Genomic DNA, 23,076 nt, shown 5'->3' on the forward strand with positions numbered 1-23,076 from the left:
ATCATCAGTTGTTTATGTAGATATTGGTGTTTCCCCTATGATTTTATTGTCTTAAAGTCATCTAGAGCATTTTCGCTTCAATTTTTACCACTGCCACGGAAGGTGAAGGAGGTTGTTTTCAACCCTTTCTGTCTTTGTTTGCCTGTTTGTTTGTCTGTATGTACAGGATATCTCAAAAAGTTGTGGACGGATCCGGATGAAATTTGGTGCGCAGGTTGGGTGTGTGACGACAAACTGATTAGATTTTGGTGAAGATCTGGATCCTGCTCCGCCGACTAGAATTTTTTCAGTGATTCTTCACCTTTGAGAGATTGGGCCAAAAATTATATATATCACGATATCTCAGAAAGTTGTGGACTTATTTGGACGACACTTGGTGGACACGTTGGGTGTGTGACCACGACAAATTGATTCGATTTTGGTGAAGATCTGAATCCGGATCTGGGTACGGGATTTATTTAATTTTTACTGTAATTCTTCACCATTGAAAGGGCCAAAATCGATTATAGAGCATGATATTTCAAAAATGTATTGGGACCATATGGTCTCGTGGATCAGGCATTACGTGGTGTAGGTATGCGCTCTACCGAGTGCCCTTCTCGTCTTTTCATACAATCTCCAATATCAGTTTTTACAAACAATGAAATATTGAAATATCAGTTTTTAAAATCAGTTTTTATCAGTTTTTAGCAACAATATCAGTTTTTAGCAGTCTAGCTATGTTGCAATATTTCATTGTTTATTACCATCTTATTACGTCTACTTTGGAAAGGCAGTGTCTCAACGGTTTGAAAACCAGATCAAACAGACAGTGTCCCATTCTTACTATGCTGTTTAACCACGAGTGATTTTCATTACCCGCCGGTTGCTTCCATCAAGCCAAAGAGATGTTCTGCCCGCCTCTCATGCAAGTAAGATTCTTTACGAATTTCAGTGCCAGTGTGACGCTAGGTACGTGGGCTGCACATCTTTGAGATTGAAGGATCGTATTGAACAAACGTCCCTTTGGGGAATCAGACGGGGTCAGTCAACCGAACAGAGACAACCAACTCAGGCTTGTAAGAATGTACACAGCACGACAACTATTCCCTGTGCCTCTGCAATTGGTTACCATTTACTGAATAATTCTCAGTGTACAGAGCAATATCATATTGGCTGGTTTAAAAATCTTGAGTGGAGGATCCATGCAGTTTAGCTCACCTTGGTGCAATGGAGGCCACATTCATCAGGTCAACCAATCCTATTCTTTGTAGACAGACAGACAAATTGGCTGAACTTAATATTTATTTTGACTGACGCAGATAGACTGAGAGACGCAGACGGACGGATGGACACAGACACATGCAGATGGACACAGATGTGTGGTATGGTGAGGGGGGAGGAAGAAAAGGAGAACAAGCCAGTCACCTTGTGCTTTGTATGTTGCAACTTTGGTGTGGAGTGCAGATTTTGCTTTTCTGATAAAATCCAGTTTGGACTACAATCAATTGACTCCAGGTCAAATTCTGTAATCAATATTGATCCATGAAAGAATCTTGATTTTGAGTATATGCCTGGTGTTTGCTTAATGGTTGGGGTGGTGGGCTCGGGAGCCTCAGATCCTGAGTTCAAATCCCACTCGGCTGTTGAATCAATACCAGGTGGGGATGACTCTGCCTTGTCATCCTTCTGAGGTCGGCAAAATGAGTGCAGCTTGCTGGTATTCTGTGTCAGAGTGGCGACCTGTCCAGGATTGTGCCCAATAGCCAAGGAGACTGCTGAGGCAGCACCAACGCTCTGCATACAGTGCGGTCCCAATGGAATGGAATGGAATGGTTTTGACTACATGTATAGTCTTTCTTACAATCTACCCAGGTGGCCCGAACCTCCTTGATTCCTGGACTGCTTAAGACTGCTGCTGCAAACAAGCAGATGGCTCTGCCGATGCGCCTTTTTGAGATCTCTGATGTTGTTCTGAAAGACTTGGTGACAGGTCAGTATCTGTTTCATTAGGAAACAAGCCCGACATGTTGCTTTTGGTGTGTGTGTTTGTGTGCGTGCGTGCGTGCGTGTACATATAAGTGTGTATGTATATATTCGTATATGTATGTGTGTGTGGTATATATGTATATATATATATATATATATATATATATATATATATATATATATATGTATATATGTATATACATATATATATATATGTGTGTGTGTATATATATATATGTATATATATGTATATATGTATATACATATATATATATATGTGTGTGTATATTTTTATATATATATATATGTATATATATATATATATATATATATATATATATATATATATATATATATATATATATATATATATATATATATATATATATGTGTGTGTGTGTGTGTGTGTGTGTGTGTGTGTGTGTGTGTGTGTGTGTGTGTGTGTGTGTGTATATATATATATATATGTATATATATATATATGTATATATATATATATATATATGTATATATATATATATATATATATATATATATATACACATATATTGTTACTGGGCGGGGGTCAGCCACCAACCGACCGCTCTGAACGGAGCCGTAAGTCGAGTCGGCCCGACCGATCGCCGTAATATAGATCGCCGCCCGGATAACTCCGAGCTACGGGCCCTTGTACAAGAACCGAAATACGCCAATTGGCAGATCACGTGGGGTAGGGTCGATTGCCAATCTTCAATGTACCTAAATACCCACGTGATCCAACTACCGGGGTATTCCACCCTCGACAGATCTCATACGGAACAAACCGCCGAAGCGAGCTTGTCCGTGCACGATTCAGAGCGGCGTAATCGCCAAGAACCGTTGGTCCAAATGTCCCCCTATTACGGCAAACCAACGGCTTTCTAACTCCCAACACATGAACTGTTCAGTCAATGAGGGGATGGACGCAACGAGCAGGTTTACATTTACACAAGGACATTTATTATAATGAAACACGTATGTAATTATACAAGCAACAAAAGCACAACAAAAGAACTACAACCGTCTATTAGCAATTATTAATGTACAGTCACTAACACAGTTTTACTAACGGGACTCGGCGCCACAACATTCATTCAAAAGAAAAGCAGGAAAAAGACCCCATCAAAGGCAATGGGGTCAGACTGGACCTCTTGAGTCTTTATGGCGTGGGACTTGGCAGACCGAACGAGTCCCACGAGACCGTTGCAGGTTACCTGCACCCTCGTGGTGTCTGGCTTGGGCGACCCACGACGTCCTGTCCCCACAGCAGCTAGCGTAGCCGCAGTCGAGCTCGGGCCTTCCGTGTGGCAGGCGAGCTCTCTCCAGCTCTCTCCACACGAACGCGCTTGGGCGACCCGCGATGCTCCTTCCCCACGGCAGCTAGCGTAGCCGTGGTCGAGCTCGGGCCTTCCGTGTGGCAGGCGAGCTCTCTCCAGCTCTCTCCACACGAACGCGCGGTTTGCGCTACACAGCAGGCAAGGCTGCGCCTCCAGCTCGCGTCTCCTTCGCGACACCCGTACTTCCACGCAGCTCCTTGGCTTCTGGCTTCCTCCCGACTCCCCCAACTGCCGAAGCAAAAAGCTTACTCCTCCCACGGGACTCACCACACAAACTCTGCCACGGGACTCCTACGAGCCCACGAACTCAGCCCTATCACAGGACTCTTTTCACGGGACTCTTTTCACGGGACTCTTTTCACGGGACTTCCACGAACTCTTTCCACGAACTCTTTTTAACTCTTTTAGGACAAAGAAAAGATGTCCTCTTTATCTTTTGCACCCCTCCCCCGCACCCAGCGTGACTCATGCCCTCGTGATCCACCCCCCGCTCAACCACGGGTGGGAGGGAGTTGTTGACGTCACCGCAGGGTTCTTCTTCCTCTTTGCAGAAGAGGGGGAGGGACGTCTCCATTGTTTGCTCCCTAACTATTAAATCGATTTCAAAACATTTAAACAATGGAAGGTGAGCTATCTTAGGAACATGCACTTATCGACATAGCTGACTAAGGGAACCTGTATGTTGTGTGCAATTGAATTCCAAATTCGTAACAATATATATACAGCTCTGGAAAAATTAAGAGACCACTGCAAAATTATCAGTTTTTCTGGTTTTACTATTAATCGGTATGTGTTTGAGTAAAATGAACATTTTTGTTTTATTCTATAAACTACTGACAACATTTCTCCCAAATTCCGAATAAAAATATTGTCATTTAGAGCATTTATTTGCAGAAAATAATAACTGGTCAAAATAACAACAAAGATTCAGTGTTTTCAGACCTCAAATAATACAAACAAAACAAGTTCATATTCATTTTTAAACAACACAATACTAATGTTTTAACTTAGGAAGAGTTCAGAAATCAATATTTTGTGGAATAACCCTGATTTTCAATCACAGCTTTCATGCGTCTTGGCATGCTCTCCACCAGTCTTTCACATTGCTGTTGGGTGACTTTATGCCACTCCTGGTGCAAAAATTCACGCAGCTCGGCTTTGTTTGATGGCTTGTGACCATCCATCTTCCTCTTGATCACATTCCAGAGGTTTTCAATGGGGTTCAGGTCTGGAGATTGGGCTGGCCATGACAGGGTCTTGATCTGATGGTCCTCCATCCACACCTTGATTGACCTGGCTCTGTGGCATGGAGCATTGTCCTGCTGGAAAAACCAATCCTCAGAGTTGGGGAACATTGTCAGAGCAGAAGGAAGCAAGTGTTCTTCCAGGACAACCTTGTACGTGGCTTGATTCATGAGTCCTTCACAAAAACAAATCTGCCCGATTCCAGCCTTTCTGAAGCACCCCCAGATCATCACCGATCCTCCACCAAATTTCACAGTGGGTGCAAGACACTGTGGCTTGTAGACCTCTCCAGGTCTCCGTCTAACCATTCGATGACCAGGTGTTGGGAAAAGCTGAAAATTGGACTCATCAGAGAAGATGACCTTACTCCAGTCCTCTATGGTCCAATCCTTATGGTCTTTTGCAAACCTCAGCCTGGCTCTTCTTTGTTTCTCATTGATGAAGGGCTTTTTTCTAGCTTTGCACGACTTCAACCCTGCCCCAAGGAGCCTGTTTCAAACCGTCCTCGCCGTGCACTTCACCCCAGCTGCCGTTTGCCATTCTTTTTGTAGGTCACTTGATGTCAGCCTACGGTTGTTTAGTGACATTCGAATGAGTTGGCGGTCATCCCGGTCAGTGGAAAGTCGTTTTCGCCCTCTGCCAGTCTGTAGCTTTGTTGTCCCCAATGTCTGCTGCTTGACCTTGTTCTTAAGGCCCTGTCACACCTTGACGATTTAGCCAGCGTATGCCTGACGTATGAAAATTTGGCTGAAACGCTGGCACACGTCGAATACGTTGTGTGTAAGTATGTATACGTTAAGAGCACACTGGCATATGTCGTAGTATGCTGGCATACGTCGTAGTACGCTGGCATACGTCGTAGTACGCCGAGCTGTTAGACAAATTTTCCATGCTTGAAATTTTTCGATGTATGCCAGCATATGACTCACACGTTCCGCATAACGCTGGCCATAAGTTGTTGGCACGTTACGCGATCGCTGACACACGTCGACACACGTTACTTGTACGGTACTCATAAGTCGAAACACGTCAAGGTAATGGTTAGCGTCAGTGTTCCAGACTCCCTGTTTTTTTTTTTTTTCTTCGGTATGACGGTGATGCCTGGTGTTAGCTTAGTGGTTAGGGTGGTGGCTTGGGATCCCAGAGTCCTGAGTTCAAGCCCCGTTGGCTGCTGAATTAACACCAGGGGGTTGACTCAGCCTTGTCATCCTTCCGAGGTCGGCGAAATGAGTACCAGTGTACTGGGCCGGTGTATACCCCTGTTAAAATAAGTGTACCATATCCCTGTGTGTCGTAAGAGGCGACCAGGGTTGGCGTCAGAAAGGGCATCCGGCCATAAAACATTGCCTCAAGAAAAAGCCAACCCCTGCACAGCAGGGAAAAATGGCTGTAAAAACGGTATGACGGTGATGTTGACACTTTGATTTCTAGTGCGGTTATAATATAATATAATTAATAGGCTGCCGCTCAACGATTTAAATCATAACCGCACTAGAAATCGAAGTGTCAACATCACCGTCATACTGAAGAAAAAAAAAAAACCAAAAAAAAAAAACCAGGGAGTCTGGAACACTGATGCTAACCATTACGCTGGCATCTGACTACACACATACTTAATGACATAACTGACTTTTGGGACATCTGCATGTTGAATGCAAATGGTTTCCAGATCTGTAAAAAAAAAATTAATAAATAAAATAATATATATATAGATATATATATACAGTCATGCGCCACTTAACGACGGGGTTATGTTCTGAGAAACGCGTCGTTAAGGGGAGGAGTTTGTCGGCTTCGTAAAGGTGGAGGAGCTAGTGGCTCAAGCGAGTGAACGAAGACCTCGTGAAAAGGTTCAGTTTGGGAAAACAGTCGGTTTTTTCGAGGCGTGCTCTGCTTCGAGGCAAAAAGGAAAGGAAATCTGTGGTGAAACTGAGCGCCGATGTGGCGCCGATCGGCTGTACACAGGACAGCTGTGTCTGTTTTTCGTGAGGAATGAGCCAAAAGAAAGGCAGGGAAGGCAACAGAGAAACGATGAGTGTCGAGTTGCGATCTGCTGGATGAGCAGTGGCTTCGGAAGCAAGCGAACGAAGACCTCGTGAAAAGGTTCAGTTTTGGAAAACAGTCGGTTTCGAGGCATGCCCGGGGTCGAAGCGAGCGCACGAAAAATAAACTGTGGTGAAAGGGTGAGCGCCGAGGTGGCGCCGATCGGCTGTACGTGGGACAGCTGTCTGTTTTTCGTGAGGAACGAGCCGAAAGAAAGGCAGGGAAGGCAACAAAGAAACGACGAGTGTCTGTCTGTGATCTGCTTCGTGAAGGAGGCAGGAGAATCGACTAGAGGCTGATTGCACGTCGAGTGGGTGATCGACTTTCATGAGAAGGTCCTCGACACGTTTGTCGATCCGCCTGCCGATCCGCCTGCCGGAGTCCAAACACCTCGGTTTGGCCTTGTCTGGTGAACAGGCCAGGCCTGGATTTGTACGCTGGACCTTGTGAAAAGCCAGCTGGAGCATACCACCGTCGATCTAACGGTCTTGTGCCGTCGACATTGCGCGGGGCCAGAACGCACTGAGGAGGGCGTGCACACGTGGTGCCTTGAGAAGAAAGAGTACGGCGCCACCACCTTGCCACGCGGCGTGTTCGATCTGGCGGCTCGAATTCGTGGACATCCGCTTGTTACGAGCGACATTCGTGCTTTTGACACTTTCCTCTCATCCATGAAACATCTCCAAGTACTCTGTCTTGTCTGCATGCATGCTGTCTGTCTGTCTTGTCTGCACGTTGTATTTGGCATATCTCGGTAGGGACCCCCTCGAAACCTGTAATCCGTAGTTCCCGAGTTAAGAACGGGTTAAAGATTGTTAATAAAAACATTGTCGTGAATATTTTGCTTGTGTTATGTTCCCCGATGTTCCTCAATAAATCTGGTTGGTTCGTATGAAGTTGCCGCTATGGATTAATTTGTGTCGCGTCGAGGAACGATCCGTTCGATTGGCATATAAAACCAAAATGGTTATAGACTGGCAGAAAACGCTCGGCATCTGACAAAACCAGTCTGTAACCGGGGTTCTATTTCCCCAACTGGTAAGGTCCAGGATTACGTTGGTATCGCGATTGAAGACGTGTGACCCGTGGCCTGTGCTGAGCCAGCCGGCGTTATAAACCCCGGAGTCGGCGGTGGTGAGGGTGGTGCCAAGAGTCGGGTGAGAATCCCGCCACCCCGGATCCGCAACAACATATATATATATATATATATATATATATATATATATATATATATATATATATATATATATATATATATATATATATATATATATATATATATATATATATATATATCTTTTGCAGTTCTGAAAAGGGTCTAAAAGGTGTCGAGTCTATGGGATGTCAAGGTCTGAGGGGTTTCAGGGGTCTGAAAAGGAATTAAACTAGGTCAAAGGACAAAAGTGTGTTGAGGTCTAAAAGGTACATTTCAATAGTACGTAATTAATGGTTTTGATTCCTCATTGCAACTTGTTATGTGAGCAAATGGTGCATGAAAAAGGTTCTCAAAAACGATGGAGGCATGAACATTGGCCATGTATGCTTGTGTACACATGTGTATTACTTTATACTTGAGTGATAGTGTTGATGCTTTTCCCCTCTAATTTAATGCTGGTTTGTTGAGGTTTCCTTGTTGTTTGTTATTGCTTGATTGAAAAAAACCTTTATTTGAGGAAAGTGTGTACTGGTAATAATGGTTGTATATATCTGTTATTGTTGTCTTTCATTGTGCAGATGTTGGCAGCAGGAATGAGCGACGTCTCTGCGCTTTGTACTGTGCACGCATTTCAGCTTTCGAGGCTGTACACGGACTCCTGGATCGCGTAATGCAGCTTTTGTCCACACAGCCTGGTCGCAAACCTGATGAGTACCACATTCGTCCGGCACATGGTACGAGCATGCTCAAACTGCTAAGGCATCTGACACCCAACAAGGAATTGCAATTTTAACTTTCTTCAACCATCATGATTATCTTGTGTAATTAGTACAAAAATTGTGAGAAAATTCAAACAGAAAACTTAGATTCGGTGAACGGGAAGGAGGAACTGCACAACAGTCACCAAATTGTGGATTTTAGTATGATACCAATCATGGCTAACTAGCTGCCCCCTTCCCTCTTTGTGTTAAATAGTAAATACCTTTACATTTCCATCTTAAGTTTAAGCACCTTCACACTTTAATCTTAATTTGTTCATGTTTAATGAGTACCAATCATGGTTATTAGGCTGCTCCTCCTCCCCCATTTGTGTTAAATACCTTTACATTTCCACGTTATTCTTACTTGTCTTCTTATTCTTCGGTGAAGGTTGAAAACATCCCTGATGTTTTGGGGTCGTGTTAATGATGATCATTACTTATGGAATAGAAACATGAAACTCACCTCCTTTTAAAATCCGACCCACAAATGGGAACCAAATGCATCCTGATTACGCCCTTTATCATGTTCAATGCTTAGTCCAACTCGGCCCATCTTCAACATCTTATGTTGTGAACACCGAACTGTTTCCCCTTTAATGCAGATAGCTTGGTTTTCTTGTTCATATTTTAAACTCGTATTGTTTGTTTTTCTTGTGTATGTATATTGTTTATAAATAATCTCGTGAGGTTAAGTTGATGAGGTGTGGATAAGGCACACACTTGATGGGGCAAATTGCCGGATTTCAGGAAACATGATATGATCCAGTTAACCTTGTGGGGTGAATGGTCACGGCAAGATTATGCACATTTACATCACCTACTTCCGGGCAGCAGGACGTGTTGCAGAGCCTGCTTGCCATTGAGATATCTTGGCTGGGTTTGATCGCTGACATGGCCCTATTTCACTAAAAGCTGCCTTTTTGAGACAATGCCACAATGGTGTGTTCCACACATGAGTACACTGCCAAAATAATGATTTTTTAGTAAGAAAACATTTTCATAAAATAACCAGTTTTGTTGAAACAAGAAAACCATTCGAGAAAATGTTTGCATCTGCAAGAAAAAAATTTCCCATGGTTTTATTTTCTCAAAACTTCTTCTTTCTTCAATGGCCACAATTATTCCCACATTCTTGTGGGGTTGGCCAGAGGAAGATATTGGCCCAAGTCTTTCACAAAGTGGCTGGCCAGGCCTGATGTTCGACTCAGCAGTTGGAGCAGGAATTTGGCCAGGATGCCGGCGATGGCTCGCCCACAATAGCAAAGGACACCATGGAATTTTTAACATCCCCGAACTCATGCCCGCAGACGGGACGCCCAGTTTTACGTTCATCCGAGGGGTTGCACACAGACTAATTACCCTGCTTGTGAAACACCGGAATGACAGTTTATAGCTGGGTCAGGATTCACAACCAGGCTATACATCTTAGAGGCGAGTGTGCATACTTATAGGCCTATGTTGTCCAAAACTTTACCACTCTCCAGTGGCGAATCGGCTGCAGATGTGGCGAATTGATGCTCTTCAACAGTAATATTTTTACCTCCGCCACCGAATTTCGATGGAGGTTATGTTTTCACCCCTGTTTGTCTGTCTGTCTGTTTTCTTTCCTTGTCCATCTGTTTGTCTGTCTATGTGTCTGTGAGTAAAATATCTCAAAAAGTTGTGGGCAGATTTGGAGAAATTTGTTGGACAGGTTGGGTGTGTGACAAGGATGAATTGATTCAATTTTGGTGAAGATCTGGATCTGGATCTGGATACAAGAATTTTTTTTTTAATACAAGTGATTCTTCATCATTGACAAATGGGGCCAAAAACGATGCATAGCATGATATGTTGAAAAGTTGTGGATGGGTTATCACAAAACTTGGCGGATGAGTTGGGTAGGTGACTTTAACAAGCTGATGAGATTTTGATTCAGATCTGGCCTGCCTTTAGTGGGATACAAAACGTAAACTGTTCAGCCTGGTGCAGGTATGTACTCTCCTGAGTGCTGTTCTCATGTTCTTTGCAAACAGTTGCGTTTGCACTAGTGATTGGACAGCACCAGCAGGGTGCCCCAACACTCATGGTTATTTTGAACTGCCAAAATGGGCTCAGTTTAAACTGCTATATTTAGTGTTGTCTCAAGAATAAATGTCTTTGTTGTGCAGTCAACACCACCTGCAGATATGGATGATCTGAACTCCACCCAGTCTATATTCGAATCTATAATAAACCTCTTCCAAATGTATATTCGAAATTCATGATTTTTTTTTTGTGTCATGTGGCGAATATGGTGACCATATCACCACAAGTTTTGTGAGCATCGACATCCTATTGGACTCTGAGGCTCTTGGCTATCCTGCCAGCCCTTTTCAAGAAAACTTATTTTAAGAAAAGAAAATACTTTCTTACCAAGAAAATTATTTTTGGTGGTGTGGGTCCTCGTTTGAATGGGAATATAAAGTAAGCTGTTCTGTTTACATTTAGGTTGTGCATGTTAGAAACCCCATGGTATGTCTCATATAAGTAAGCTCTTTTTTGTTTGTTCCCTGTCTACATTTCCTTCCTTGAGTGTCATGTGGTATGTGAGCTATGTAAATTTAAAAGGGATGTGGATAGTTTACAATCCCTTGAGTTATAAGATGTGGATGACATCTGGCTGGTGGGCTAATTGCTCTCCTCTTGGGTCTCATTTTGCTTCTGTCTTCTTCTTTAATGTCCACGATGGGTCTGTAACTGCGTTGGTGGAGGTCCTCGGGGGGGGGGGGGGGAATCAACATTATCCTCTCCGCACCACAAAGTTGCAGCACACGCTGCGACTCACCTGCATGCCTGGAGCAGCAGTGTGCGTGCGTGCGTGCGCGCGTGCGTGCGTGCGCGCGTGCGTGCACGCGCAGTTTTACACCATGTAATAAGTAAATAACTCATCTGTTATTCCTCAATTCATTTTGCTCCTTGTACATACTTGTCCTACCCCAACCTTTTGTGTTAACTCATTGTTCCTTATCTCATGTCTCCCTTTCTTTTTCTAGTGCCAACCTTTTTCCCTGGAAGATGTGCCGAGGTTGTTGTAGGAAATCAGTTGGTTGGGACAATCGGAGTATTGCACCCAGATGTTCTAGCACATTTTGACCTTCCATTCCCATGTTCTACACTCGAGATCAACATTGAACCTTTCCTCTGACCTTCAACTCATTCCGTATCTCAAGGCTACCTCCAAACATTGGCTAAAATAATTTCCAAGCTCGGCCTCTGGTGTGCAATGGCCAAGGTGGCAGTTCACTGTTGGTTGGGTTTGTGACATACTAGAGCTTATTATGTTTTTTTTTTTTAGTGTTTCCTGCAAACCTCTTTGTCAGTCGATGCTGATTCATGTTTCCGTTCTGGTTTTGCGATTCAGGGGAACTCTTGGTGCAATAATGTTGAGAAAGGTATGATGTTACAATAAACAATCGTACTAGAAAGTATGAACATTTTCTCATTTATCAGGAGGTGATCCAGAATTCACTAAAGGGTTGTGTGTGTGTGTGGGGGGGGGGGGGGTAGGATGGGGAATGTGTTCATTTACGTGTGTGTGTGTGTGTGTGTGTGTGTGTGTGTGTGTGTGTGTGTGTGTGTGTGTGTGTGTGTGTGTGTGTGTGTGTGTGAAGGTGGGTAGCAGTACACCCGCTTGACCACCTACAAATCGTTCAATGCATGTTTTTTACTTAATTTATTTTATTGCATTGAAACGGGTGAGTAAACTAAATGTAACCTAGCTGTTCCTCTTCCATTCCATTCAAATCCATTTCATTGAAAAATTCAATGACATTCAGTAAGTATGTGAAGCATTCAAAATGTTTCTACGAACGAGATATTTACAAGAGTCCATGAGAGACCAAAAAATATAACGACATGCCAACATAAATAAACAATGAATATATTTATTCTCTTGCTCAGTAAAATTATGAGTACAGTACTGTACATGTCTCTTGTCTTTGGCATCATTATAATCTCGTTTTTGACTGCCCCTCATATGAATCTTTACGAGTGTGCGTGCGTGCGTGCGTGCGTGTGTGTGTGTGTGTGCGTGCGCGTGCCTGCTTGGTTATATTGTTGTGGAAATGGCCCTTAGTGTATTATTAAATATAGGATTAGCCCAGATTCCCCCTTAAATGCATTTTTAGTCAGGTTGTTCGGTAATTGGACGTTACATGTGTGTCGGAAGGTGTAGCAGGCTGTTCATTGTTCATACAGTGGTGGTGTGCTGAGAGGTGGTTTTCTTCTTCTTCCTTCCCCTCTCTGAACGAGTCCCTGCCCAGCGCTTTGAGAGTGACAGTCGGCTTTGAGAAAAGCGAGCGCCGAAAAGGCAGGGGTGGATCTGCCTGAGCGTCGAGTCGGGCGATCGGCAGTGGGAGGAACTGTATGAGGGTTTTTGCGATCTGCTTCGTGAAAGAGGCAGGAGAAACGACGAGTGGGAGTCGCGATCGGCTGTGAAAGGGATTGCATGAGGTCAGTCTGTGATCGGCTGGATGAGAAACTGCAAGTGAGAGTCTGGAATCGGCTTCGTGCAGTGCGCGCCCCAAGAAAGGCAAGGAGGGGACGGCATGAGGTTTGTCTTTCCTCGGCTGGATGAGAAACGACTAGTGGGAGTTGCGATCTGCTGTGTAAGGGACGGCTGTGTCTGTCTGCAATCTGCTTCATGAAAGAGGCAGGAGAAACGACTAGTGGGAGTCGGCGATCGACTTTTATGAGGAGGACATCGACAGGTTCATCCAGAGTCCAGTGATGGAGCCTCTGACTGTCCCGACTCACTGCACGGCTCGACACGTCTTTTGGTCCCATCGATCCGTCTGCGGAGCCCAACACCCCGATTTGGCCTGATCTGGTGAGCAGGCCAGGCCTGGATTCGTATGCTGGACCTTGTGAAAAGCCAGCTGGAGCACACCGTGAACCTTCCGCTCTTGAGCTGTCGACCTTACGGGGGCTGAACGCGCTGAGGCTGCGTGCGTGGGCGGTGCGACAAAAGGAGGACGAGCGCCATTTTGCCACGCGGCGTGTTTGAGCTTGGGCACTCGAATCCGTTGACATCGGCTTGTCACGAGCCGCATTCGTTCTTTTGACACTTTTCCTCTCGTCCATGAGACATCACCAAGTACTCTGTCTTGTCTGCATATTGTCTAAGGTTTATCTCGCTAGGGTTCCCTTCGAAACCCGTAATCCATAGCTCCCTAGTTAAGAGCGGGTTATAGATTGATTATAACATTGTTGTGAATGTTTTGCTTGTGTTGTGTTCCCTGATGTGTCCCAAACAAATCTGGCTGATTCATATGAAAGTTTCCGCGATTGAGTCTATTCGTGCCATGCTGAGGAACAATTCGCTCGATTTGTATATAAAACCCAAATGGGCTACGGACTGGCAGACTCCGCTCGGTTTCTGACAAATCCAGTCTGTAGCTTGGGTCTATTTATTTCCCCAGCTGGCAAGGCACAGGTGTATTTTGGTATCGTGATCCGAGGCATGTGACCCGAGGCCTGTGCCGAACTGGCCGGCGTTATAACCCCGGAGACGGCGGTGCTGTCAAGTGATGCCGAATCTTCAACATTTGGCTGTCAAGAGCGGGGTGCGACTCCCGCCACCGCCAAATCCTTAACAATATGTGTGCAGTGCATGGGATTTGTGAGCGCATGGACCGAACTCACACCCAGGCTCATTGTGCGTGGCGCTTTGATGGAGGTTTTAACTTGTAACCTCAGCAATGTACGAGCGGTCACGTTTTCCTTTATCCGCGCGAATATTTCGAAAGAATTTGATTATTTTATATGAACCGGGTGTGCTTTCTAAAGGTTATATGGTTTCTCTCTGGGAGTTTTAAAGCAAAATATATTTGATAACATCCGATTTCTGAGCCTTTGCCGTATGAACATGTTTTTCAACTTACCCATGCAAATGTTTTTTTTTTTTTTTTTTTTTAACCCATCACTCGACGATTCGTCCAATCCTTGCTCCGCTCCATCCTAACACAGTGCAGCACCCTCATGCCACATCTCTCTCTTTCTCTCTTTCTCTCTTTCTCTCTTTCTCTCTTTCTCTCTTTCTCTCTTTCTCTCTTTCTCTCTTTCTCTCTTTCTCTCTTTCTCTCTTTCTCTCTTTCTCTCTTTCTCTCTTTCTCTCTTGACGGTTATCTACAAATGTGTCTGGCGGATCCTCCCCTCACTTCCCCTACCCCTCCTCACTATGTATATGTATATGTATATGTATATGTATATGTATATGTATATATATATATATATATATATATATATATATATATATATATATTGTTACGGATCCGGGTGGCGGGATTCTCACCCGGTTCTAGGCGCCGCCCTCACCACCGCCGTCTCTGGGGTTTATAACGCTGGCCGGCTCGGCACAGGCCTCGGGTCACGTGCCTTCAATCGTGATACCAACGTAATCCTTGTACCTTGCCAGTTGGGGAAATAGAACCCCTGGTTACAGACTGGTTTTGTGAGATGTCGAGCGTTTTCTGCCAGTCTGTAACCATTTTGGTTTTATATGCCAATCGAACGGATCGTTCCTTGACATGACACAAATTAATCCATAGTGGCAACTTCATACGAATTAAACAGATTTATTGGGGAACCTCGGGGATCACATCACAAGAAAAATTCACGACAATGTTTTCTTAACAATCCTCAACCCGTTCTTAACTACGGAACCATGGACTACAGGTTTCGAGGGGTACGCTACCGAGATATGCCTTAAACAACGTGCAGCCAAAGACACATACAGACAGCATGCATGCGAGACAAGACAGAGTACTTGGTGATGTCTCATGGACGAGAGGACAGTGTCAAAAGCACAAATGTCGCTCGCAACAGGCGGATGTCCATGGATTCGAACTCCCAGCTCGAACGCGCCGCGTGGCGAAATGGAGCTCGTCCTCCTTTTTCCCCCTTCGCACCGCACGCGGTCTCCGCGCGCTCTGACCCTGCGTAAGGTCGACGATGGGCCTCAGCTGATCTCTCTCACGGTCCAGCATACAAATCCAGGCCTGTCCCATTCACCGGACAAGGCCCAAATCGAGGTGCCGAGCACCGCAGGCAGATCGACAAATGTGTCGAGCCGTGAGGTGAGTAAGTACGGAGGCTCCGCAGCCAGACGCAGGCTGAACCTGTCGATCACCTCCCCATACGAGTCGATCGTCGACTCGACGTGCAGGCAGCCTCTCAAAGCCGACTGCCGTTTTTGTACTGGCAAATTCCACACTATCCCTCCTTCGTTCGCTCGCTCGCCTCCAAAACCCGTCGCACCTCGAGAGCGACTGTTTCCACACACCGAACCTTTTTGCGAAGCCTTCGTTCGCTCCTTCGATACACGAGCACGCCTTCCTCAGCGACTGTTTTCCACACACTCAACCCTTTCTCTTTTACAGTTTTCTTTCGTTCGCTCGCTTCGAATCACTCGCTCCTCCCCCTTTTTGAAGCCGGCATAACTCCTCCCCTTCGCGTCACTTCTTCTTTTTGGCCACACCCTCTCAGCCGCCCGGTGCGGGGCCTCGTCCAGGATGAGGAAGAAGAAGAGGGACCTCTCGTTCCACCACCACCTCATAACAATAATACAGCCTCTTACACCTCCCGACACACATATAACGTCCATTTTACCAAACAACCTAACTATACATGCATTTAAGGGGGGATCTGAGCTAATCCTATATTTAGTAGTCCAATAAGGGCCATTTCCGTAACAGTATGTATGTATATGTATGAAAATGTATAATATTTATATTGTTGCGGAAATGGCCCTTAGTGTGTTATTAAATATAGGATTAGCCGAGATCCCCCATTAAATGCATGTTTCGTCAGGTTGTTTTGTAATTGGGCATTACATGTGTGTCGGGAGATGTCACAGGCTGTTATTTGTTCGTGCAGTGGTGGTGTACCGAGAGGTTCTTCTTCTTCCATCCTCTTTCCGGACAATAGACTCCGCCCAGCGCTCTGAGAGGGGGAGTGGCCTAGAAAAGGAGAAGTGAAACTGCAGTGGGCCGAGAGGCAGCGAGCGCCGGAAAGGAGAAGTGAAACTGCAGTGGGCCAAGAGGCAGCGAGCGCCGGAAAGGAGAAGTGAAACTGCAGTGGGCCGAGAGGCGAGCGAGCGCCGGGAAGGCGGTGGTGAACCTGAGCGCGCTGAATCTGCCATTTGGCGGTAAGAGACACTGCCTGCACGTCGAGTCGAGCGATCGACTTTGTTGAGGAGTGGTTTTGGCCGGCGGTGCCTCCTCGGCCACGGACCCAGCCTGCGGAGCCCAAAACATCAATTTGGCCTTGTCTGGTGAACAGGCCAGGCCTGGACTTGTATGCTAGACCTTGTGAAAAACCAGCTGGAGCATACCACAGATCTTTCGTCTTGGGCCGTCTACCTTACGCGGGGTCTGAACGCGCTGAGGCTGCGTGCGTGAGGGCTGCGACAAATGGACAACGCCACCATTTTTCCATGCGGCGTGTTTGAGCTTGGGTGCTCGAATCCGTGAACATCGGCTTGTCACGAGCCACATTCGGGCCTTTGACACTTCTGCTCTCGTCCATGAAGCATCACCAAGTACCCTGTGTCTTGTCTGCATGCTATCCGTGTCTTGTCTGCATGTTGTCTAAGGTTTATCTCGTTAGGGTCCCCTTCGAAACCCGTAATCCGTAGCTCCCTAGTTAAGAACGGGTTATAGGTTAATTATAACATTGTGGTGAATGCTTTGCTTGTGTTGTGTTCTTCGATGTGTCCCCAATAAATCTGGCTGATTCTTATGAAGTTGCCGCTTTGAATTAATTCGTGCAGCGCCGAATTTGGATATAAACGATCCGCTCGATTTGGATATAAAAACCAAAATGGTTACAGACTGGCAGAATTCGCTCGGTCTCTTACAAAACCAGTCTGTAACCGGGGTCTATTCCCCCAACTGGTAAGGTCCAGGTGTACGTTGGTATCGCAATTCGAGGCGCGTGACCCGAGACCTGTGCCGAACCAGCCGGCATTATAACCCCGGAGGCTGCGGTGGTTAAGTGATGTCAAATATGTAACATTTGGCTGTCGAGAGTAGGGTGCGAAAACCAAAACTGGATACGGACAGTGATTGACATCACTCATCCGAATCCCCCCACCGTGGATCTGTAACACTGGTAGTCAGGAGAGGGATATTTGGACCTGTGGTGCATTTTGCACCCCGAACATTGGTTACGAGAGGTGCGAGGAAAAACAAAAACAAAAATAAAACCGTCGCTTGCAAATTAAAAATTATGTTTGATTTTATTTTGAGCGGATCAGGTGTAAAACTTCGAAATTATAAAGAAAAATGGAGTCGCAAAATGGCGGCGCGGCTCCACCTCGGCGCAACATGAAGCGGGAGTGGGCTAATAATAGCGCAACGAACCACACAGCATGAAGAAAACGTTCTCACCAACCGGTTCAAACCACGTGGACACCGCATGCGCCATGGCAAACGAAGCAGGACGACTACGCATATATTGACGAGCTTCATGCACGATTGGGGGATACCTGGGAACATGTGGAGTGTGGTGAGAATTATCTAGAGGAGTTACAAATTAAACTGGACGAGGCACATCGGCACGGAGACTAGGTTCAGGAAGATTATGTGCACAGGGAATCATACCGATTGGCCGATGTACAGGAACGAATTCGGTGGCTGAAAGAGGACTTAGCCAACACAGGCGAGGAACTATGTGGAGAAAAGAATAAAGTAGAGTGGTTTACCCGTTTGTTGGAACATTAGAAGAGCGAACTGAACAAAAGAATAGAGGAGGAGCAAATTAGTAACTCCAGGGATAGGAAGAGCTTGGAGGAAGAATTGAAAACAAAGCTGGAAAAGGAAAAACGGGAACACGATTTGGAATTGAATCAACTGAAGGAAGAGGTAAGATCAGGCAAACAGATGAGAAAGCCTAGAAAAGAAGATAAAAAGAGGAGAGAAATATCTGGAGTAAAGGAAGGAAGAATTGTTGGAAAAGTCGAGACAGTTCGAAGCACTACAGGGAGAAATGAGGAAAGTAGAGTGGAGTACCCATAAGTTGGAACAAGAGAAGCGCGAACTGAACGAAAGAATAGAGGAAGAGCAAATTAGTAACTCCCGGGATAGGGAGAACTTGGAAGAAGAATGGAAAACAAAGCTGGAAAAGGAAAAACGGGAACACCATTTGGAATTGCAACAACTGAAGGGAAAGATAAGAACAGGCAATCAGATAAGAGAAAGCCTAGAACAGAAGATAAAAAGAGGAGAGAAACATCTGGAACAACTGAAGGAATATACGGTAAGAGAATGGACGAATTGAGGGAGGAAGCATGCGAAAGAGGTGTGGAGATGAGCAAGGAATTATGGGAAAAAGTTTCTGAGTTACAGAAACACCAAAATAAAGAGAGGGAATTACAAAACGAGCTGAGGATGTTAACCCTCTCGAGCCCCAGGGGTTATTTTTTTTGTTCACCCAGAACATTTTGTGGGCTCTTGAGGGTTAAGAGAGAAAAGAAAGAGAACGGAGAATGAAATGTTAAGGAACCACACTGTGCAGATCGAACAGTTGGAAGCCAAAGCAAGGTTGGAGTGCTTGGAGATGGTGAAAGAACAACGAATGAAGCAGGTAAGGGAAATTGACCAGTTGAGAGAAGCGACGAGATTGGAGAACGAGGAACAAGAGAGACAGTGGGCGAGGAAACAAAAAGAACAAAGTATGAAGCAGGAAAGGGAAATTGACCAATTGAGAGAAACGATGATATTGGAGAATGAAGAACAAGAGAGACGGTGGGATAGGAAACAAAAAGAACATGAATTTGAAATTGACCAACAAAAGGAGAGAGCTAGGTTTGAGTACGCGGAGATGGAAAAACTCCAGGAAGATAACGAACAACTCCAAAGGCTCAGAGAGGAAGAACGACTTAAATGGAAAAGAAAATGGAGCCAGGAAGTAGAACAGCACAATAATGTGGGATGTGTGGCATCACCACAGGGAGGAATGTTCGTGGACCGGGACTTGATTGATATCACTAGTCGGATGAAAGCACAATCAGAGCAAAACCTGGTGAAGGAGACATTGAGGGAGCATACGGGGTTGTTGACGAATGAAACACATTTTGAGCAGGTCCAGCATGTGGAGCTGACAGCCCCGGAGGAGTGTGGCGAATCAATGATGAGCAACCTGCTGGAGAGAAGCGACTGGATCGAGGTGACTCTGAAACGAAGCAGGTATGAGGGCACATGCATACATGGTGCGGACGATGAGCTTAAGGTAGGAATTGAATTTCATGTTAACGAAGAGACTCTGTCCGATGGGGTGCACGTATGCGTGACCCCTGAATGTGTGTGTGGAGTGCCTGTGAATGAATGCTGTGAGCCCACAGTCCAGACTACAGCACCGGTATGTGTTGCCGATGCTGAAACGTGTGTGGGTACTCACGTAGCGGTCGAGAATGTAACCCTGGAGTGTGAGGCGTTTGGTCATTGCGCAGGAAAAGTTGAAGGTGTGGAATGTGAACACCTAACCTTGGAATGTGTGCAGCCTGCTGTGTGTGGGAGTCTTGAGCGTGGAATGAGTGGTGACATAGGAAATAGGTTAGAGGTGCAAGGGGAAATAGAAATGCCACCAGGACAGAACTTGACACAGGGGACAAAAACCATAATGGACAACTCCGCATGGGTTCTTACAGAGTTAGAGGTGCTGCATCCAGGAGCAGGCTTTAGAAATTGGATTTTAATTTCTCTATCAGCCTCACAGGAACTTTGGGGTAGAGCGCAGATGAGTAGCAAGTGGCACTGGCGTGTGTCACTTGGTCTTCAAACCTTTCTGAGCACATGAGGGGTGTGCAAGCTGAGTGGGGTTTATCTGTCTTCAGGGAGTTGTGGAGAAGAGGCGGAGGCCACTTCTCCGATTGGGGTTTACCTGATTTCCGTGAACACTGGAGAAGAGGGGGAGGCCGCTCCCCCGATTGGGGCTTTCCTGATTTCCGTGAACCCTGGCGAAGAGGGGGAGGCCGCTTCTCCGATTGGGGTTTACCTGATTTCCGTGAACCCTGGAGAAGAGGGGGAGGCCGCTCCCCCGATTGGGGTTTACCTGACTTCTGCGAACCCTGGAGAAAAAGAGGGGGTGGACCACAACCCCAATTTAGACGTGACTCTTGAGCCGTGGCGGAAAGGCAGGGGGGGGTAATGTAATGGGTAATGAGGGATTCGTTCCCTCACTCCCCTTCCAATGAGCCAAAGAAGCAGGCCATATTGGGATGTAAGAAATTTTGATGGGAAATTATATCCAGAGTGATTGCAAATTGAGACTGACAGAAGGGATAAGAGTGGCACGAGTGGATTTGGGTGATTATTAAAAAAAAAGAGTGGTGGAGACATTACAGGCAGAGCGTTAGACACACCTGAAACAAGTGGATGACAAAGAGTGGCTTGTTTGAGGAAAGACTGAAATGCCTGGTTGGAACCATGCAGAGGTTCCATGGGGCTGGTGAAGAGATTTTGATGTTTTGTTTAAATTGTTGGAAATAAACGATTAGGGCAGTATGGAGGAGGCCAGCGGACGACAGACGTAGAGACAAATTGATTGGGGTTTGATGAAAAAGTGTATTAGTTAAATTTGATGACCAAGTGGGATCTGAGGGACTGGTGTGTTTTTGTTTTGACATAAAAGTGAAAGGTGTTGGATGGTTTTGTGGGCTGGGTGTGTGGCACTGTGGAATGAATGACTAAAGTGTTTGGGTGAATGGCGTGATTGTGCGAATGAAGAGAGGGAGTGTTAACAACGTACCCTGTCGGTAGGAGTCTCCCAACCAAGTTAGTGTAGGTTAGGGGGACTTAGAGAATTTGACATGGATTCTGGCTGTTGTTCCATTGTGCAGGTGGACTGCTAGGGGTAGGTGTAGGCCAAGGTATGGTGGTACTGGCTGGGAGTGTGACATGGTATGTGAAGTTGGTGAGTCAGGAAATAGGGCACCAGGGCTTTGGGGGTTTCTGGCAGCTGAAGGCTGTCAGAAGTCCTCGAAGAGCACGTAGGTTCAGTGCCAGGAGAGCACGGTAGGTTCAGTGCCAGCAGAGCTCGGTAGGTTCATTGCCAGCAGAGCTCGGTAGGTTCATTGCCAGCAGAGCACGGTAGGTTCAGTGCCAGCAGAGCACGGTAGGTTCAGTGCCAGCAGAGCACGGTAGGTTCAGTGCCAGCAGAGCACGGTAGGTTCAGTGCCAGCAGAGCACGGTAGGTTCAGTGCCAGCAGAGCACGGTAGGTTCAGTGCCAGGAGAGCACGGTAGGTTTACTGCCAGGAGAACACAGTATGGGGGCTCGAGAGTGTCACCCCTTAGTTAGGATCGCCAGAAGCACGCTCTGGTGAACCCCGAGGTCGCTGGGTGTCCTCCACCCCCGATTGGAAGCAGGTAAAAAGGCCTAGTAGTAGTCACACTCCCCAGCCAACGAGTTATGCCTGGCACCACCAAATAGAAAAAGACAAATAAAGGCCTTACCCAGGTTTAATAGAATGGAACAGTGTGCCAGGTTGGGAAAAAAATTGTCATTAGGATCATTTTAGCCATAGCAGGGTTTGGTTCATTGTTTAGAGCTACAAGTAAATGGTTAGGTTCGATTGACTCTCCTCTGCACCATTCATGTGTGACACCTGGTACGAGTATTGTTGATGGGAAAATTTGTCAGCAAGGGGGCCAGGCTCGGTCACCTTCTCCAAGTGCCAGAGAGGCCACCAGTATGTCATGAGCACACACCCACGAAGATAACGTTGAGTAAGAAATGCACCATCCTGTCTGTAAAAGAAAAAAAAAAGAGAAAGAAAGGAAAAAAGGCGTGTTTGAGCTTGAGTGCTCGAATCCGTGGACATTGGCTTGTCACGAGCCACATTCGGGCCTTTGACACTTTTTCTCTCGTCCATGAAGCATCACCAAGTACCCCGTGTCTTGTCTGCATGCTGTCCGTGTCTTGTCTGCATGTTGTCTAAGGTTTATCTCGTTAGGGTCCCCTTCAAAACCTGTAATCCGTAGCTCCCTAGTTAAGAACGGGTTATAGTTTAATTCTAACATTGTCGTGAATGCTTTGCTTGTGTTGTGTTCCCCGATGTATCCCCAATAAATCTGGCTGATTCGTATGAAGTTGCCGCTTTGAATTAATTCGTGCAGCGCCGAGGAATGATCCGCTCAATTTGGAAATAAAAACCAAAATGGTTACAGAGTGGCAGAATTCGCTCGGTCTCTGACAAAACCAGTCTGTAACCGGGGTCTATTTCCCCAACTGTAAAGTCCAGGTGTACATTGGTATCGCGATTCGAGGTGCGTGACCCGAGGCCTGTGCCGAACCAGCCAACGTTATAACCCCGGAGACGGCGGTGTTTAAGTGATGCCGAATATGTGACATTTGGCTGTCGAGAGTAGGGTACGAAAACCCAAACTGGTTACGGACAGTGATTGACATCACTCGTCTGAATCCCCCCACCGTGGATCCATAACAATTTATATATTTTTTTTATATATGTATATGTGTATTGATATACAGAATGTAGAAAAATATATATGTAGACACAGTATATATGTA

The 23,076-nt window shown here is 45.8% G+C and overlaps 3 protein-coding genes across 5 annotated transcripts in view; 2 read left to right on the forward strand and 1 right to left on the reverse strand.

Moving 5' to 3' along the window:
* FARSB (phenylalanyl-tRNA synthetase subunit beta) overlaps window positions 1-11,977 on the forward strand; it is a 65,386-nt gene extending 53,409 nt beyond the window's left edge. Inside the window, exons 15-17 of one of the 2 annotated variants that reach the window (XM_085894512.1) lie at window positions 1,855-1,972; window positions 8,346-8,501; window positions 11,543-11,977. In XM_085894512.1, coding sequence (XP_085750638.1) covers window positions 1,855-1,972; window positions 8,346-8,501; window positions 11,543-11,694 — 426 coding nt within the window. In that variant the 3' untranslated portion in view covers window positions 11,695-11,977. The remainder of the gene's footprint in view (window positions 1-1,854; window positions 1,973-8,345; window positions 8,502-11,542) is intronic. The other variant, XR_015061513.1, reaches the window with a different exon arrangement.
* Window positions 1-23,076, reverse strand: part of LDLRAD2 (low density lipoprotein receptor class A domain containing 2) — an 814,009-nt gene that overhangs the window by 298,338 nt on the left and 492,595 nt on the right. The gene's annotated exons all lie outside the window — the stretch shown is intronic.
* The window catches only part of LOC147019788 (uncharacterized), a 91,413-nt gene that overhangs the window by 25,195 nt on the left and 43,142 nt on the right, over window positions 1-23,076 (forward strand). The gene's annotated exons all lie outside the window — the stretch shown is intronic.

Source organism: Eptatretus burgeri, chromosome 9, assembly GCF_056783735.1.
Source record: "Eptatretus burgeri isolate ZD-2024b chromosome 9, Ebu_testis_v1, whole genome shotgun sequence".
In the NCBI taxonomy this organism is placed as follows: Eukaryota; Metazoa; Chordata; class Myxini; order Myxiniformes; family Myxinidae; genus Eptatretus; species Eptatretus burgeri.